At 51.7% G+C, this 19,518-nt stretch overlaps 1 protein-coding gene across 1 annotated transcript; it reads right to left on the bottom strand.

The window, feature by feature from the left end:
* Window positions 1-12,424: 12,424 nt before the first annotated feature.
* Window positions 12,425-17,204, bottom strand: LOC119101107 (40S ribosomal protein S6). Its single transcript, XM_037224377.1, has 5 exons — window positions 17,148-17,204; window positions 16,529-16,733; window positions 13,826-13,971; window positions 13,159-13,371; window positions 12,425-12,656 (listed from the first exon to the last, which is right to left on the bottom strand). Exons 1-5 carry the CDS (start codon window positions 17,151-17,153, stop codon window positions 12,474-12,476), a joined length of 753 nt encoding a protein of 250 aa, XP_037080272.1. The 5' UTR covers window positions 17,154-17,204; the 3' UTR covers window positions 12,425-12,473.
* Between the last annotated feature and the right edge of the window lie 2,314 nt (window positions 17,205-19,518).

The raw sequence follows: 19,518 nt of genomic DNA, 5'->3' as shown, positions 1-19,518 counted from the left end.
CGTGCAACTTGCTGTTGCGTCCGAAACGGTGGGTTTGCTAACCCACTAGAACAGAAAACATTACGGACCTTGTACTGTCTTGACGCACGCCGTAACAGGTTGACGTGCAAGACGGTCTTCTAAACTCAGACCGCAAGGAGACTCTCTCCACCCTCAGTGTGCTGGTAACCACTCGGCCTGTGGTCAGTCGGCGCGCTGCGTTCAATTATAGGAGCGCTGGGCTCGGCGATGTGCACCGGTGCCTCTTCCTCATCCCGCGGGGCTGCTGTATAACGTCAGAGTTAACCAATTAGTGAACACATTTAACACGCTGCTTGAGTCGGGCATCTCCGACCACGTCCCCAGGGCAATCCCCCGGCGCCGGGTGCACCCTCCCCCCCCCCCTTCCCCCCCCCCCCCCTCCTGGTTCGACGGTGCGGTGCGAGTTGCTCTCCGGATGAAACAGGCAGCTTTCCGACGACGACGACCGCGGCTGAGTTTGCGGTAAGTAGACGTTATTTTAAGTCTGTGTCCAAATCCAAGCACTCGCAATATGTACCTTAACTTACTCGCGACTTCAGCACCAACTCCAAGCGGTGCTGGTCATTTTTAGAATGTGTCATGCAGAAGTCATGCATATCGCCAGTCTTGTACAACTCTGAACGTACTCTCGTGTCGGATGACAAGCTCGCGCTGCGGTGCTGAGTGGCGCCTTTGCAATGAAATTTGCTAACCTTCGGGTGCAAAGCTCTCCAGATACGCTGTGCTAACTAGTCGAGCCACTGAGCCAGCTAAGAGCCTCTCAGGCAGCCGTGCGATCCGTGATAACTAAAGTCGGTCCCAACAAGGCCTGTGGGACTGACAATATCAGTGTCCGCACAATCACCGAGTGCGTAGACGAGTTAGTCGCTCCACTGGCCCAGCTTTGTAACCTCCCGATTAGTTCTGGCGTCTTCCCGGGGAGGTGCAAAAAGGCAAACACTATACCGATTTTCAAGAAGGGCGACAAAAAGAGACCGTCAAATTGCAGAAGTATGTCCGTTTCCTTTCTTCGGAAAGAAACTGGGACGGATCGTATATAATACGTCTTATATCTATTATTATATATTATATATTATATTATCTGTCTCGCCTTATCTCGCCTGCAATGTGCCCTCAGCAACATGGTTTTATTCCCAGACGTTCGCGCAGCACGAAATTATGAGCTTACTTAAAGCTGTCTTGGGAGGCCATATCGGACCGATGCCAGATGGATGCCATTTACACGGATTATTCGGCGGCTTTTCAGAGCGTTAGCCACGAGCTTCTAATCCACAAGCTGAAACATTCATACCACTTGAGGGAATATGCACGCTGGTTTGTCTTGAATCTGTCTGACGGACGTCAGAGGGTTATCGTCAACGGGAACAATTCCGCTAGGGAACTGGTGACCTCCGGCGTCCCGGAAGCACCACTCTTGCCCCCCCCCCCTCCAAACCTCTTTTTTATTGTTCATTTAAGGGAGTGTACCATATTTCTACGGGTTTGAACTGAAAAGGCCGTCTTGAAGATCATTCGACGCTGTCTACAGCTCTGTTTTTCTTAACGGGAAAGGGCTGTGGGGAAGCAAAAGGAGCGTTCTATATATGTATGGGGTTTTGAACTGGAAGAATCAAGAACATCATACAGTGCGGTTTACAGCCCTGCCCTTCTCAAGACCTAAACCCGTCTAGCTTCTGAGCTACATGCCCGCGAAGATATATAGACCATTTCAGGGAGACTGTTTCAAGACCACCCAGGCATCCATGACGCCATAATAACGTCATTCAGCTCCTGTCATTCCATTGGCCATACGGTGGTCAAGGCCAAGAAAATATGATTGTTGAGTCGTTCATATCTGGCGTTCGTGAGCAGGGTTTCCAGATATATCGGCCGTCAATAAGCTCTCAATCAACGTTGTGCAAGGTACGATGATGTAATCAAACAATGACGCATTGCGGAGCATATTTGCCTTACAGAAAAATTGTGTCGTCTAAAGCAGTCTTTTTCATTAAACAAACGCATCATTGTTCATAAGTAAGCAAATTTTATCACATCTGATGCTTTCTTTAATATCTTCAAATGCGAGACATTCTTTTCAACGATTTCGCGTCCATCATTAAACCCGGCTGCCTTTTGTATGCCGCTGAGGTAAACATTTTCCGCAAAGTTGCGTCCCCGGCTGATGGCCTGCTGCTGCAGGAGGATCTCGATCGATCGGCAGCGTGGCCGGTCAGTTGGAAGCTGACCCTCAACCCAATAAAACGTAAAACCTCCACGGTGACGTTCAGGTGCGCTCCCGTCCAGATGAAATATTTTATCGATAGAACGTAGCTTGAAGATGTGTGTAAAATTAGGAACCTTGGGGCAACCGCGAACACCACATAACCCTTGTTTTACATGCCGTTGACCAAGTCAGTGGGGGGCAATCGAGCACTTGGTTTCCTTATTCGGTCCTTCCAAGTTGGTACCAGCAGGTCAAAATTCAATCGAAGCGCAGTGACGGATGCGTATTTTGCAAACATGTGATCGGTTTAAGAATCTTGCAGCGTGGTCTGGACGGGGCGGCCCATTCCCCCTCAGTTCGGGTCTGTAGAATGCCGCGCGAGTTGCCAAACGGGTTATTTACGCATTCTCCAGGCAAACAGCTTCTCTTTCTTATTACAACCGTCTGCTCCACTCCAAACTTCACTCCCTAACGGCTCGAAGAGTGCAGCATGATTTAGTCTATCTGAAAAAAACATCTTCCAAGGTAAACTGGACTCTCAAAACTTGCTGAGCTGTTTTCCCTTGCTCGTGCCACCTTGATCGACCGGCACCGGAACCCCGCTCGCTGTACCTTGCGCTGGCGTACAGACGGTACAGAGCGGTCTGTCTGGCGTGCAGACGGTACAGAGCGGTCTGTCTGGCGTGCAGACGGTACAGAGCGGTCTGTCTGGCGTGCAGACGGTACAGGGCGGTCTGTCTGGCGTGCAGACGGTACAGAGCGGTCTGTCTGGCGTGCAGACGGTACAGAGCGGTCTGTCTGGCGTGCAGACGGTACAGAGCGGTCTGTCTGGCGTGCAGACGGTACAGAGCGGTCTGTCTGGCGTGCAGACGGTACAGAGCGGTCTGTCTGGCGTGCAGACGGTACAGAGCGGTCTGTCTGGCGTGCAGACGGTACAGAGCGGTCTGTCTGGCGTGCAGACGGTACAGAGAGGTCTGTCTTGCCGACTGCCAAGCGCTGTGAACACTTTTTTTACCAGCAACACTAGTGCGGACGTCTTTCATGACAGTTTTGCATCTTCAGACCCCAAGTGATCAAATGCGTTTTAAGTCTGTAGCATTTTCACTTAGCTTTGAGGCACGTCATCATTTATGGATGTTTATAATAATGTGCATTGTGCATGCATTCCATTTCATTTTAAGGATTTCGCCTGTTAGGGGAGCACTGCTCTGTTGCCAGTAAAAACAAGTAAATAACCGAATAGATGCAAACGCATGCCCCGGCGGTAGCTTCAAGTCGGTGGGCTGTGAAACACCGCAGCTTTCAGGCAACAACCTGTACTCGTATACCGAAAGATCGATGTTCAAAATAGTTCAGTTTCTACCCTTCTGGCATTCCAATATACCTAACAGATTGGCTCTTTCCATCACCACGGAATTACACCCGTTGATACGCACGGACGAATCTTTCCCGACAGGCCACATGATATTACTCGATGATGTTCGAGAATAGCACAAGGCGGGGGTGAACGCGCAGGCAGTCTTGGTTAGGCAGTAAGGGCACAGGCTTGACGAAGGGCCCTATGTCGATGAAAGGACCCGCCAAGGAAAGCACAGGAAATGGCCCACTTAAGCTCAATGGACACAATTGTCGTCGCTTTTTTCTAAAACAGGTAGCGCTAAGGGGTTTTGCTGATTTTGTCCGGGTTCTACTGAGATATTGAGAACCCCGTGAACGCACATTGTAGATCGAAATGAGAGCCAAGTTTTGGATTGACATGACGAACCTATGCTCTTCTAGACATGTTCAATCTGTATTCTGAATTGAGTAGCGAAAAAATGTATGTAAGACACTCATGAGCATGCGTGCATGCAGCTCCCGGCGTTGCAGTCTCCCCAGGCTGCGCGATGTTGTCTCCGCGGTTCATACTAGGCGGCAGTTAACGGGCGGATGAAAATAATGACACATTTTAAAAGTGCATTAGTACGTTTTAGGACAAACGTTAAAACGTTTGGAAGGTATTTTAAGATGCATTTCATCCGTGCAATCTTAAGATCGACAGCAGGAACGGATTGGCATTTCCAGCACCCGAATTAGTGCCGAAATCTGGTGGTGAAACCGGAAAAGTAAACGCAAAAATCCCTCTTTTCCGTGGTGCTGTAACTGTCAGTCCGTTCAGAGGACATCCTCAAAATCATAGAGGCGAAATATTGGCCCAGTCCAGTCTTTGAATGACGCGAATTGATTTTGAGGAGAGAAAAACACCATTTCACGGCGGCCGTTCTGGCGCGGCGGCCGTTCTGGCGCGCGCGGGGCCTTCCGCCTGGTGTTGCCTGCCGCGGCCAGCGCCGCTCGGTTTGACGGAAACCGCACCCATCGGTATTCTTGCTCCAAATGTTGCGAGCACGCAGGCTGCCAATCCTTTTAGGTAATTTGTTTCACTGGTCGATTCTGTAATAGACTGGACGTCCTCCGTCAAACACGGACTGACCTTTTTCCACGTTGTACTGAATTTTGATCCTCTCTATTGAACACCGAGGAGACCCCTTCATTTCCGGCTAAAGGGTCCCGTCGGTGAAGTATGTCCTCAGGCAAACATGGATTAAGCTTTTCCATTTTTTCATTGGATTTTGATCCACTCCTTCAAACACTGAAGAAACGTTCTACCCTTTCCGGGTAAGGGTGAGAGATTAGGTGTGTGATTTGATTGATTATGATTAGGTAGTGGGTGGGGAGATTAGGGTGCGCAATGTCTTTCTCGTTCAGGGGCTTAAGGGGCACTCCATTCCCACCGGGACCGGCTACCATTCTGGCGACACGGGGGTGGGATCCTTGGTCGACCGGAATCCTTTAAAGGGATGCATCATGCACTGGTACGCTCCCTAACGCGCGAGGTCCTCTGACCCGGGAAGTTGTCCCCAGGTCGCCACAGGAGCCTTCATTGACGCAAAATGATTTTTATCTCCACAGTGGTCCAAGAATCGGCGAAGAGACTGCGGTTCGGCGTATTGAACCCCTGGCTGAAATAAATGGAGGGCCGTCCCCAGCACTGGGCCCCCTGACTGACACGGGCCCTCCATTATCTACTTGTGGACTGTCGTGGGTTTTCACATATACGAATGGAGAGCCGTCCCCGGCACTGGGTCCCCTGACTGCCACAGCGCCTTCCATTATCTACTTGTGGACTGTCGTGGGTTTTCACATATACGAATGGAGGGCCCGCTCGGCACTGGGCCCCCTGACTGCCACAGGGCCTTCCATTATCTAGCTGTGGACTGCCGGGAGTTTTCACACATACGAATGGAGGGCCCGCTCGGCACTGGGCCCCTGACTGCTACAGGGCCTTCCATTACCTTGTTGCGGACTGCCTTCGTAAGTTTTCACACTGTCAGAAAACCTCAACCAACGTGAAAGGCCTTCCGGCATTCGGGGTCCCGTCCGCGTTTCCTGTTCAGCAAATGTTCTACTGGCCAACTCGGGGCTCCCTGCACAAGCAAGAGCTTCTGCTAGACGCTGTGGGCCCTGACGAATACAGGCGCTCCCCATTTTTCAGGGGCCCCGATCAATGCAAATATCGGGCATCAGCCTTGTTCCTACTTTGGAAAATGGCCCCCAAAGCTCGGATCGGCATGAAGCCGATTATCCGGTATTGGTGGGCCCCTTAACACGACCTCCGGCCAGCCCTCCGAACCCTTAGATCGGGCCTTTGATCGTCAGTCTTGAGGAGCATGGAGCCTGGGGCCTGGGACCTAAAGGGATGGTCTCATGTGCTATGTGCTCTCTCCCCTGCCTGCGCCACTGGATAAGCGTAACCTTACGCTGACTCCCTCAAATCTGTTTGGCGCATTTTTAAGTAGCGGGAAGCTAGTCGTTATCACCCATCGAGCCATAGGCTGCGAGCATGCCATGAATAATATATCTGCAGGAAGGCAAGGCCGTATGGCAGGCAGCTCGGCCGTGGCACAGTTATAGCTGTTGGCACGTCTCCTCGGCATTAGGCATGAATTGGGTACTTGATGGCCCCGGCTATCGCCTGGTGCTGGATAATGAAACCGCAAGTGCAGAACTGGCGCCTGGGACGGCACCTGCCCAACGTGTTCAGTGACATGTAGGACAAGTGTGTACATGATACTGCTCAAATGCGAGAAGGTGCGGAACGGAAGCAAACTAGCCACGGAGATGGGAGCAAACAGCGACGCCTGCCAACACAGTGTATTCGAAGGGGAAGTCGATGCATCACAGCTGATGCAAGGTGCGACATTTCTCAGAACGCCAGGATTGATCCCCTGGCAGATCATGCGAATTCCTGCACTCAGCGACAATGCATTTATGGTAGGGCCCACGAGCAATGATAGCACATTGTCCTGCAAAGTGCTACGTCTTTGTTTAATCTGATGCGGCAAGATACTAAAACAGGCGATTCATGCTTTGGGAAACGCTAGAGACATAAGTGATATTTCTATGATTTTCGGAGCGACGTGCACCGAAGTTCTTCGCACTACACTAGTCCGTTGTAGGCGGCTTGTTAAGCGCAACTGACGCTTGCTAAGCCTGCTAACGCGCATGTCGTTATAACACAGCTGAATACACAAATAGCGTAATCAGCCTGTGTTCACGACTTAAACCCGTCATGCGTCATCGGCTGCATCCAGCGGCACTCCGGCCGCCGCTGGGCCCGAGTGCGGGTTACGTTCCCGCCGGACACGTCTCGGGGGACAGCCTGCCGCGGCCGAACCGGACGCTGAGCAAGACGGATGCGGCCCCGGCCAGCCGGTCGTCCCAGCGGCGCAGTTCACACGGACGCGCGCCAGCCCGCCGCGCCTGTGTGCACCGTGATGGCGACGTCGGTCGCACGGGGACTGGGATTGGGAACGCTCCACTGCAGCCGATGGAGTTATGGGAGAGGAGCTCCACACCGCGGCGGCGTTTCCTGGTGAATCTCCACTTTCGAGAGCTTAATGGACCCAAGGGTGGCGATGTTAATCAATCAGGGCAATCAATACAACTTAATGATTGCAGAGATCTTAAGAGGGGATTATGAATGCAAATAGCGCTGCGCAGGTCGATGGGTTTTACCCTGGTTTTCAAAAAGTGATAATGATGTAGATTCCATAGTGACTCCTTTCGCTACAGACTTGTGAGATGCCGCCTGACAGTCAGAAGTGTATTTCAGCGACCAATCGTGGACTATTCATTTGTAAAGCGTACGCCACCTTAGAATGACCCCTATCGGTTACACTTTGAACCGTTCATTCCAGGTCGAAGCAAGGCATGTATACGGCAGCCAAAGTTCAGATCAGTCCGTTGCACATGTCATAACACGGTATTGCGCCTGGCAGCCCGGGAGGCTTGTCCCAAAGAGCAGGTCCTAAAGATGGTCCACACTCTATCCCCATGGTACACCGGTGATGTTTATGACCTAGTCGCAACCTTACTTTCCCAAGATGTTTTGTAGGGAAATGAGCATATTAACCAGTTTGTTGTTGAACGCAACGTTTTTTTTTCTTCACAGGAGCCATCGACGAACCGCACTAGCTGAACTGCGATCACAAGCTGTAAGTCGTCCGTGAAAGCGTTAGCATACACGCCGGCAGAAACCGTGTCCCAGCATATACTGACGGCATATTTCCATTCACACCTCCCAGCCGTCCCGAGAGCACCGGTCGTGCCATGGCGAACATAACATCATTCGATGTCTACACAAAAGCCTATGCGGAGTGGGCCAGCCGAATGCGTGCTTTACATGACCTTTGACAAAACGTTTGCCCGTCGAAATAATGCTTATGTTGTCGGCGTTTGGCTGAGTTCTGAGTCCGAAGCACAAAAAACGCGCAAAAATAAGACTATTGGCTACGTTGATCCCAAACCAGCGCGAAGATGTTAACTTCGATAGATGTGTTTGGGCCAAGCTTAGCGGTTAGGTGACGTGCATTCTCGACGAAGAACAAAGTCACCTGTTGTGATGATCAGGAAGAAGGAAGGAGGAGTCCGGTTCTGCTGCGACTACCGAGCGGTGAATGCAGTCATCAAGCACGATTCGTACCCCCTGCCAAGGATCGGAGGCCTCCAAGGGAAGCCAGGGTCCATTCAGGACTCGACCAGCGATCTGCCTACTGGGCTGTGCCCATCGCTCCGGAATCCCGAGAAGTAGCAGCGTTCATCACCGAGTATGGACTCAAACAGTGGACACGTCAACCGTTTGAGCTTAAAACGAGTCCGGGGATGTTTCAACGGATCATGGAGGATGTGTTGGAGGGTTTCAGCTGGGAAACAGCAGTGGTTTACTTGGATGATGTCCTCATCTACAGCTCCTCGATGTTGGAGCATCTAAAGGTGCTGAAGCAGCTCCTGGACCGGTTCCGCCAAGCAGGGTTGAAGATGCATCCCAACAAGTGCCCGGTGGCGGTCACGAAAGTCATCTTCCTGGGGCATCAACTCGACGAGATGGGGATCCGTCCCACAGTAGACAAGGTAGCGCCAAGGAAGTGCGTCAGTTTCTGAGTCTGGTTGGCTGCTACCGACAGTATATCCCACACTTCGCTGACAAGTCAGTGTATCTGACCACCCTGCTGCAGAAGGAGACGAACTTCGAGTGAATTGATGGCTGCGAGATCGACTTCCAGACACTGAAGAAGGATCTTCAGTGGTACCCGGCGCTACAGTCTCCTGACCCGGCGGATCAGTTCGTTTTGACAACCGATGCGAGTAACTTTTGATGGGGAGCAGAGCTGAGCCAGTCAAAGGGTGTGGTTGCTTTCGCTTCAGGGAAATGGACGCCAGCGGAGAGCAACTGGAGCGTTGCTGAGCGCGAACTGGGGGTGGTGGTGAAGGCGACGTCGAAGTTTCACCACCATCTGGTGGGAAAGCCGTTCCTACTGAAGACCGATCACGAGGCAATCAAGTTCCTGCACCGCTCGAAGTCACCTTCAGGCCGTCTGTTCCGGTGGATCGAGCAGTTGCAGCAGTACGACTACACCGTGGAGCACGTGGCGGGTCGGCTGATTCCGCATGTGGACGCGCTGTTCCGCAGGTTCGAGACAGACACGAGGAAGCACCAGCTGCGACCGACTGCGCCGGAGTTCGCACCGGAGGAGGGCTTGAGAGTGACTCCAGATGTAATGCTGCGCCGCCCAACAGTCGTGGACGCGCAAGAGCCATCCACGGAAGGCGAGGAAGGTGGCTATGCTACAGAAGACGTCCTGGACATCAATCATCTCGATGACCTGGCTACAGCGACACGGACAGATCCTGTGCTGTACCAGCTTATCCGCCACCTGAAAAAGCAGCCAATGAAGACGGGCAAGTTGACAGACACCCAGCAAGCAGAACTGAACTTCTACACCGGACTGCTTGACTTGCGGCTACACAACGGCATGATCCTGCGGAATTCGAACGGACATCAGAGAGCGCAAGTGATCCTGCCGACAAATGTCGGACAAAGAGCGATGCACCTGGCTCATGACGTCCCGATGTCAGGGCATGGAGGTGTGAGGCGAACACTGCACCGTGTGACAGCCGGTTTCTTCTGGTACAACGTACAGCGCGAGGTGAGACGGTACTGCGGAAGCTGCACTTCTTGCTTGAGAACGAAAACGAAGTATGCAGGCCACAAGGAATGAAGAGGAACCATACCAGTAGAAGGCGAGCCGTTTCTACTCTGGTCACGGCGGACATCTTAGAACTACTGGAAAGAGACCATGCTCACAGGTACGTTTTGGTCATGACTGACCAATTCAGCAAATTTGTAGAAGCATTTGCATTGAAGAGACAGACTGCAGAAGAGGTGGCGCGATGCGTCGTACAAGTCACCTACCGGTTTGGCGTCATGGAGACTCTGTTGACCGATCAGGGACGGAATTTCGAGAGTGTCCTCATCGAAGGAGTCTGCCAACTGCTGGGCGGGAAGAAGTTGAGAACGACAATCTACCATCCATGTGGCAAGGGGCAAGTGGGGCGAATCAACAGGTCGTTACTGGAACTTCTGACTCACTACGTGACTGATAACCAACGCGACTGGGACCTGTGGCTGCCGGTGGTGACATATGCTTACAACTCTGGTTGCCACAGTGCGACAGAATTCTCACCGGGAGAACTGGTCTACGGGAGACCAGTGCGAAATGTTCTGGAAGACGAATTCGACGTAGACAGCATCGAGGATCAGTCTCATCGCCAGTTCTTGGTAAAGCTGAGAAATCATCTGAAAAACGCGCATCAGAAGGCGTTGGACCTGATTCAGCGAAAGTAAAGTCTTCGTACCGAAACAAGACCGGCAACCTTTCGGCCAGGCGACAGTGTGGTGTCGTAACTTCACAGCAGGAAAAGGTGTGACCGGAAAACTGAAGCCAAAGTTCGAGGGGCCCTATCTCGTGCTGGAGGCCCGACTGCCGGATTACTTGATGAGGAAGGGGTGGAAACAACGGCTCGTACACGGCGGACATCTGAAAAAGACAGAAAAGCCCAGATCCGAGAAAGAAATGGCCGTGGTGGAGATTGAAACTGGAACTGACTACATCGACGCTGGACTGAGCTATACTGGAAGGAGATAGCCTGACCGGAGAGACAGAGGTGACGACAACGACGACCTTCGACGGCGGCCGAAGAGAAGCTTGGACCGAGGCTATTCAACTGGATGGACTTGCTTGTATCTAGGATGCAGTGCCGGAGAGCGGGGAGCAGCTGGAACGAGAAGCGGACGACGCGGAGTTCAGCCAGACGGAGCAGCTGGAACCGGTCGCGGTGACGGCCGGAGATGTGACGGTCGACCAGACGACGTCAGTGCCTAGTGACGCGCTGGAGAAAGCGGATGGTCGCAGGAAGCCGATAGACGACCTGGGCGGAGTGGAACGGGACCGGCAAGCGGCGTCACAGAAGCCGCTAGCACAGAAGTCGTCCTGTCCGGTTGTGCCCTCTGAAGCTGACGATGAAGCATTGGTGGCGCCACCTGGTACGGAGTCGGCGGAAGAGGCGATGCCGGTGGTAACCGGGTCAACGCAGACGAGACTCAGTCGTGAGGTGCGACGACCGAGGCGGCACCTCGACTAGTCAGGGACCCATACAGGGTACAGGGTTATTTCGTCTAACGCAGGGATCGTGCTGATTTGTGGAAGTTTGATGGTTGTGCTTTTTGTGATGTGTCGTAGCATTGTGAACGCAGCGGTCTGAGATACAGAACTCTACCAAGTGGGGTTATTTTTCGCACCCTACGCCTAGTTTAAGGTGAGGGGATGTTAGGACCAAGTTTAGCGGTTAGGTGAGGTGCATTCTCGACGAAGAACGAAGTCAGCTGTTTGTGATGTGCGGTAGACGCTGTAGTTTGTTGTGCACCACTTATGCCTCAGGTTTTGTGAACAGCTGGTCGGCAGACGAAACGGGGAAGTGTTGCCCAATAGGCGAGCGCGTGACATTCCGCGGAGGTTTGGAGAGCTGTCCGAGGTGATATGGGCGCCCGGCGAGTTTTCGCGGGGAGTTCGCGTTGGTTGGTGTACGGAGGAGGCACGCTGTGAATAGAAGGCCCGCGGCAGAACATCGCAGTTTCTTTTCTCGGAAGGGAAACGCAGTACGGCAGCTACCAACGAAGTCAGTTAACTAGGCGTTTCAGATAGAATCAGCCCAGACAGATGAGCCAAATTTGTGTGGGCAAATCGCAGGTGAAAGATGTTGGAGAAGTGCCGATAAGTGAGATGCCAGTGCAGTTTGAGGACGGTGATACGACTGTCATCACGCGGCACTCCCTGGAGAGCCATGAGCCAGCCTCACATTGCAGCGCTCGGTGGCCACGTTGCTCAACAGGACTGCGGCCATGAGCCCCGCCCGACACCTCTCGACGCAGTGCGACAGTGCGAATGCACTGTCGGGTCCCCTGCTCTCGACGGACCGCTACCAGCGCCACCTGTCCGGGCCCGCCCACCGACTCGGTCAGCCAGCAGAGCTTCGCCGCTGGGCGATCAGTTCGGCTTAGCTCACTTCCGGCCCGTCGTCCGGCCAGTCACGCTGTACCCGCCCCGCGGTGATGCCGCGGTCCGATTACCCATTCTCTCCCTTTCCGAAGCTCCCCATCCAACACTTTTCTTCACCAATATTCTGACCCAGCCCTTACCCGGCTTTCGGTTGGTCACAGCCCGTACTGACCATCAACAGCCTGGGACAATCCGTCCCGGCCCCGATCAGCCCGTTTCCCTGTGCCGCCCTCGCCTCCGTTCCGTGGCCCGCAAACGCAGTAGCGACGCGACCGACGTGTATTGACCACGGTCACGGTACAGTCTCGCCTAGCTCATTTCTTCTTGCTGTCCTGCGAGGTCTGCGAGTCGCGCATGGAAGAGCGACGGCGGCGCGCCTCCTTCTTCTTCTCCGTGGACTCCTTGGAGCGCTGGGCCAGCAGGCGCGCGTACTCGGCCGCCTCCACATTCCGCTTCTCGACACGGCGCTTCTTGAGCGCGGCGCGGTGCCGCTTGCGCTGTAACAGGGCCGGGCGAGGTCACGGCGGAGCGGATGTAGACGGCACGGAGCCCGGCGCCAGTGCACGCGACCACAAGGCGGGACACGAGGTCGACCGATCTCACCGAAGCAGGCTGAGAGAGCGGTACTAGAAACGATTTGCTCGAAACGGTGCCACATTCCAATAGGCAACAGCGCGAGAAAACGCTTCGAATATAATGGCAGTGCAATATGAGCGTAACAGTGACAGCAGGACAAGGTCATGATAGAACGTCGTGCTCAAAGCTCCACCCGCGCCCAGGCCACTGGAGAGCGTGCCTACATGTGGCAGCTCGCCCCTGCCCCGGGCTTTAGGCCATCAGAGCGAGACAGGCCACTGGAGTGTGCCTGCATGTGGTAACCTGCTCCCATCCTTGGCCTTAGGCCGTGAGAGCATGACAGGCCATGGGAGAGCATGCCTGCATGTGGTAGCCCACTCATGTCCTGGGCCTCAGGCCATGAGAGCATAGCACAACACCCACCTGCAGGCGGACGGGGGTGATGAGCCGCTGGATCTTGGGCGACTTGAAACGCTGCTTGGCGTTCTCCTTGCCCTCCTTGGGAGGCACAGGGCGCTTCAGCACGTACTGCCGCACGTCGTCCTCCTTGGTCAGGTTGAACAGCTTGCGGATGTTGTTGGCGCGCTTGGGCCCGAGGCGGCGCGGCACGGTCACGTCCGTCAGACCGGGGATCTCCTGCCAGCGACACGGTGATCGTCAGACCCGGTCTCTGCCCAGCGCGGCGTACCACACGCCGGGGACGGGGTCACGCACCGCCAGACAGAGCGGTGCAACCCACGCACCGGGGTACTTAACTAAGCATAGGGCGCTGTTGGGGCACAAACACATACAGAATGCGGTGTCGGCAAACCATGGCACGCATCATGGGCCATTAACACGGATGATAAGGAACAGTCCCCGCGGAACTGGACCCAACTGCCAAACAGACCCGAATGTTAGAGTCTAACATACCAGTCTCCAAGTCCACACATGACGCTGGTGATTCCAGGGATCACACATGCAGAGAAAGCTAGTTTGTAACAACGCATATTTGCTCGGAACTTTAACGATACCAGTCGGATGTCCCCCCGACCCCGCACACCAGACACACGGCACCGATATTTGCCCAGTGCAGTCGAGCGTGGCGCACCTGTTCGCCCTTCTTGACGAGCACCAGGGAGATGACGGAGAGGGTGGAGTCCACGATGCAGCCGCGCACCGACTTGCGCTTCCTCTCTCCCTTCCTGCGCGGGCGGTAGCACGAGTGGCCCTTGCTCAGCAGCAGGCGCACGCGGTCTGCAAAGACAGGGCAACGGGTGAAGTACTGTGCGCTTCGACGCGGTGGGCTATCAGTGGCTGCTGTTGCAACATGCTGTTCCAGAATGCTATCAATGAGTGTATGTCGCGCACTGCGTTGTCACCTAGTGTAACTGATTTAATGATGCCTGCAGACTGAGGTCATATGGTAAGTATCCTAACCTCACAATTTCTGACTCACTGGTGCCTGACGGTGCAGGCGTCCGAGTATATATAGCACGTTGGAAAACGCCGTTATCGATTCTCGAACGGAGCCAAATGGCGTCTAAGAAATCTAGTCCTACCCTGTAAATGGCTTGTCCTGAATCACCGTAGCTTCTGCCACATCTGGGATATCACCATAACAGCACAGAACAGACCGAAATTCACATTTTACTGACTGAGCCCTAATCAATCAAACTGCTTAATGGCATGTTGTCTGAAATCATTTATTTCGAACAGTTCGTATAGGTAACTTAAGGGTCAAGGCACTTGTATAGCAGAGCAAGTTGAGTGTATCCCGAACCCACCATCTGCCTTGAACCGATCGATTTCATCGAGCGATTTTGCCAGCAGCACCTGCGCCAAATACCATTGTGGACGAGCTAACATGACGACGGGCGTCACATGACCGCCCCATGCCACGTTGGCCCTCTTGGCCATTCATGACATGACCTTTCCTGATTAGCCTGCCCAGACAATGTGACTGTTTGGTGACCAACACCAACCGTGGCTGGATAATGGCTCATATTTACCTCCACCCAGGGGGCGATAGCTCTCCCTACAATACCTACAGAGCATGCAACCCCTCAAATGAAAAGGGGCTTAGCTCGGGATCACTTACAGCATCATACTAGATAGCTCAACAATTTAATGAGACATCTATTCATATCCGGAATCTTGATGGGGTTATGTCAACTAGTGTGCCACAGCTCTCCCCACCCGGCTTCTTCTCCCCGAGAATTAACAGATTCATGTCTGATTATACTTGTCAGCATTTTACTAGGTGCATCCAACTCACATTGCAGACTGCTCTGTCACATTCTGCCTTTTTCAATTATGGTGATGAAGTAGAGGTCGTACTTACACAATAGTTAAGCAACATTCTTCTACCACACTCTGTGCTCTTTGCGTATCAAAAATGTATTTTGATACATCATACTTTGAGTTCTATCTGCCCTCGGCAAAAATCTCAAGCAGCCTTTGAAGCCAGGTTGTCTGATTAAAGGCAACAGCACTCAGTGCAACTAATTTCTACAGATAACTGCTGACACCGCATCATGGCGAATCTGATTTACCAAGGTTCCCACACATGATATACATTTGATTCTCACCATCAAAAACAGTCAGATACTATGCACCACAATTAACTGGTTGGGGCCATTCAAATGACTGTTCAGTGAGCATCCAACCCTTAGGATGGTGCAACAACTAACGATGGAAACAACTTTGCAGCTTAATTGACCATCTACACAGCACTGCAGCAGTATGCTGCTGTGCATTCAGTGAGCTCTCTACAAACTTGATGGTTTTCTATTGGATAACATATGTGACTCAGGTATATTGTGTTCTGTGATATAACATTGCTGGGGCAACACCACAACCCATGATAATGTTTTTGTACTTGCAATTGTTGTATCACTGTACATGATGTTTTGTGTCACACCACTCAACTTTGTACACTACTACAATTGTGTGAATGCCTCAGGCTGTTGTCATATCATGTGCCACAGGGAGGCTTATCCAAATTTCAAGGGAAGTGGAGATTGGACAGCCTGATTTACCATTCAAGAGTGGTTAGAAGTCATACTTAAGCATTTCTAATATGTTGAACCTTTACCAGTTTCAAACCCAAGCCCATTTTCGTTTTGCACATAAGATCATTCAGGGGCCAACCGGACATGACCTCTCAAGGACATTCCAGTTATCACAGCATAACTAGGAAGTTGATTTTTTGTGACTAAGAATAACCTTGTGTAACCAGGAGGGTTGGCAGTAATTGCAAATGTATTATATATATGGTGATGATGTTTAAAAATATCTCTTACATATTATCTTTTTACTGCAAAATACTGAAGTGGTGATGGGTTATTTTGTTTACCTAATGTATAATACAATGATGCACCATGCACTATTTTATCACTTGTCACATACACATGATCAGGTTGTCATAAAATTGCTAATGTGGCATGTAGCGGCCTGACCATTGAGGACTAACAAGGATATCAAGAACTTGAACAGAATTGACAGTAGCAACCCAGCATTTAAACATAGACCAAATCACTAGCATTGACAGGAACAATCTTTACATGTATATATACACATATATACATGTACACACATATACTAGCAGCACATGTAGCTGCACAACTTAAAGCCACATGCTAAAGATAGAAAAATGACCCTGACTACAGGCCAAGAAAACCTGAGCTGTAAAAATACTAGTCCCTAAAACAAACTTAATCACAATTCACAGGCATTCCATTAATGAACACCAACATTCACAGATGAGCTTGATTGCAGCAAGCCTTTAGTAAAACAGCACACCAAAACTTACTTGTAGTCAGGACACCCTGCTTCATGGGGAATCCCTGCTTGTCATTGCCTCCTGCTATGCGGCAGATGTACCCCTTCCACTCATCACCAATGGAATCCATGTCCACGGTGGCACCAATGCGCTTCTCATAGAAGACCCGCACCTTCTTCTCATCGTCAATTTCAAAGAGCTTCTGTGACCCCTGAGGGGGGTATGATACGTTGAGCTGAAAAGGGACAAAAAGGGAAAAAGGTTAAATCTTGCTCCTGCCAATACTGTCATGAGCACCAAAACAATGCCGGGCCATATACAATAAAACAGATACACCAATTTGCTTGGTTCCAAATTACGATTCAAGCCTCCAGCAACCATGCAATACCCTCACTCCATACAGACTGGCATCGCATCGCGGCATTTCCAATGACGAGCTTTTTAAAGCCAAATATAAGCTCTGGCACCGAAGGCGTGCGCCCTCAGCGACAAAAACAGCGCACGCATTCCCCACGGAGATACAGCAACAGAACACGCGCAGCCCACCAAATCGTCAACACAATAAATGAGACAAAAACATTCATTGCAAAAGCTGGCACAGCGAAATATCACTGCTCTCAGTAAGTACATTCACGCGCTTTTTCCTTACCTTCATGTCCGACTGCCAGCCGGACCGACGGTGTTCACCGGAAAAGGGACAGGATAGAGAAGCGGAAAATGAAGCCAAATGTTTTGGACTACTGTAAGTCAATAAGTGCAGTCGTATCTTTTATGAGAAGAACCAAATTTCCAAAAATAATATTATCTATCTGGTTTTTTACTCTGCCTACTGTGACTCAAATCAAGAAAGTATAAAAATAGTGCAGAGCAAATGCATGGAGGAAATCGGTCGCCAATTCGTGAGCATTCGTAATTGGTTGCACGAATAACGTCTCGTGCCACAATTATACCACTTATACGATTTCCCTTGGCTTTAGAATATAGGGTTCGTAGCTTTAATGATATCTAAGCCGCAAAGGTCTTTGATTTGCGAGTTTACGATCATTTTGACTAAGATGCGTTGAACGCCAGTAGTCGAATTTTGTCACCATACCTTTCGTTAACCGAACTGCAGGTGTGCAAAGCGCTACCGGACATATTGTACTAACTTGTTTTAAGCACGGCTAGCTGTCATCATTACCCTTTGAGTCTAGGCCAGGCCAGAAGCGTTAAATGGCAGGAGATGTTGAGTTGCTGGTTTCGTTTTGCAAGTGGCACACGGATCTAAATCCACGGCTCCAAAAGAACATTTGAATGAGGAAAGGAGCTTACAAGGAAAAGGCAAGTCCATCACCTTAGAATCCTACGTTTTTTAATTGGACTGACCTTTTCAGATGTAGAAGACACTTCATTAAATTCCAGAGGCTGGGGTGCTAGGAAGTGGAGTTTGTATTCTGAGATAAAGCGGTGTAGGTGTCGCTAGCAAAATATGGTTTCTGGGTATAGATGTCGCTTAAAACCACGGGCTGATGGCATGCGGGCGATTAATTTTTTGTTGGGAAGCGTTAGCATTTCTTGGGCTTGAATGCAGGGCCGAATCCAGAGCGGGGAAGGGCATGGGACCATGCTCCAGCCCCATATGTTAAGCTACCGGGGTATTCTAGGTTGTTTAGGGGCCCTTCACCCTCACGCTAGTTTCGGTTAGCCCACCGACACAATCGTGATATGTCCATCAGCCCTCTACATTGGTCTAGGGTCCTTCTAGTTCCCTGTCACTTGTTGAGGGCTATATGCTCTTTTCGGGGTTCCACCTCACTTCGGGCATACTCGATCGTTCGGGGTACTCCACGCTGGGTCTTGGGTACTCCGAATTTCTTTTCAGGACCCCACGCTCTTGCCAGAGGCCCTATCTATCAAGCTGCTCAGACACACAACACTTTTCGGGAGCATTGCACATTGGGTCCTGGGTACTTCCTATCTGAATGCCTCATATGCCGGGGTACACTTGTTTCCTCGAGGGCCATTCATATTGGTCTCTGGTCCTTTCCACTTGCTCGGAGGGCTCTGTGTTGTTGCTGTCGTCCATATGAGGTAACGCACCGAGGCGCTCGATACTCAGGGCCCTCTGCATTGGTCTAGCGGTCTTTCCCTTTGAGCTCGCCCGCGGAAGACCCTTCACTCCTGGCAAGGCCCTTTCTGGAAACCTGCTCGGGCACTTTCGATCGCACAGAGGCATTAATTCACGTACACTGGTCTTGGGTTATTCCCCTATCCTCAGACGGTTCTGTGCTCTGGCCGGGTCCTATATGTTAACCTGCCGGAATACCCCCGATCCTTCAGTGACCCCGCCATGTTAGTTTCAGGTTCTCTCGCTTTCTCTAAGGACCCCACACTGTTGACGGGAGCCTCTTTGTTGGCCTGTCGCATTCCTCGATCGCTCAGGTGCCGCCCCGATTGGTCTTGGTTTTTCCCCGCGTTAAAGAAACAGGGCTTACGCCAAAGACGGGACCTAAATCTTAATGATGATAATTGGGGTTTTCACGTCTCACCGACTGCCAGGGACATTTCGAGACGGATGCCTTGATAAGATGTCATGTGGGATACGGAAGTGGCGTGGCCGGGGCCCGAACCCCAGACCGACAGGTCCAGAGTCGAACGCCCTAGCCATTGCATTTCTACCGCCCCGGAAGAAAGTCTTAATCTACAGGGGCACTCTTGATCGATCCGTGGTCCTCCACATTGGTCGTTGACTTTTCCGATGGAGACAGACGGAGCGTTTTCTGTTTCCGAAAGCCCCACGTGGGCTTGCGGTCGCAATGGCGTTTCACCTACTGCTGTGTACGGGCCTGACTAACTTGATTCATGCTCACGGGTACGAGATCACAGGAGGACGGTTTCTCTCGCTGCCTTAGCCTTAGAGCAGCAGTTTTATGTGCGTCGATGAATTTTTACGCGTGATTGTCGAACATATTTTCACGCTTCACCAACGTCTTGCATATCATTTCCGTTGGTTCCCGGATCTGTTACACTTATTTCACTTG

This window comes from Pollicipes pollicipes, unplaced genomic scaffold (assembly GCF_011947565.3).
Source record: "Pollicipes pollicipes isolate AB1234 unplaced genomic scaffold, Ppol_2.1 Scaffold_4881;HRSCAF=5763_pilon_pilon_pilon, whole genome shotgun sequence".
Taxonomy (NCBI): Eukaryota; Metazoa; Arthropoda; class Thecostraca; order Pollicipedomorpha; family Pollicipedidae; genus Pollicipes; species Pollicipes pollicipes.
The sequence above is the reverse complement of the archived record's forward strand: the minus strand, read 5'-3'. Positions and strand labels throughout refer to the sequence as shown.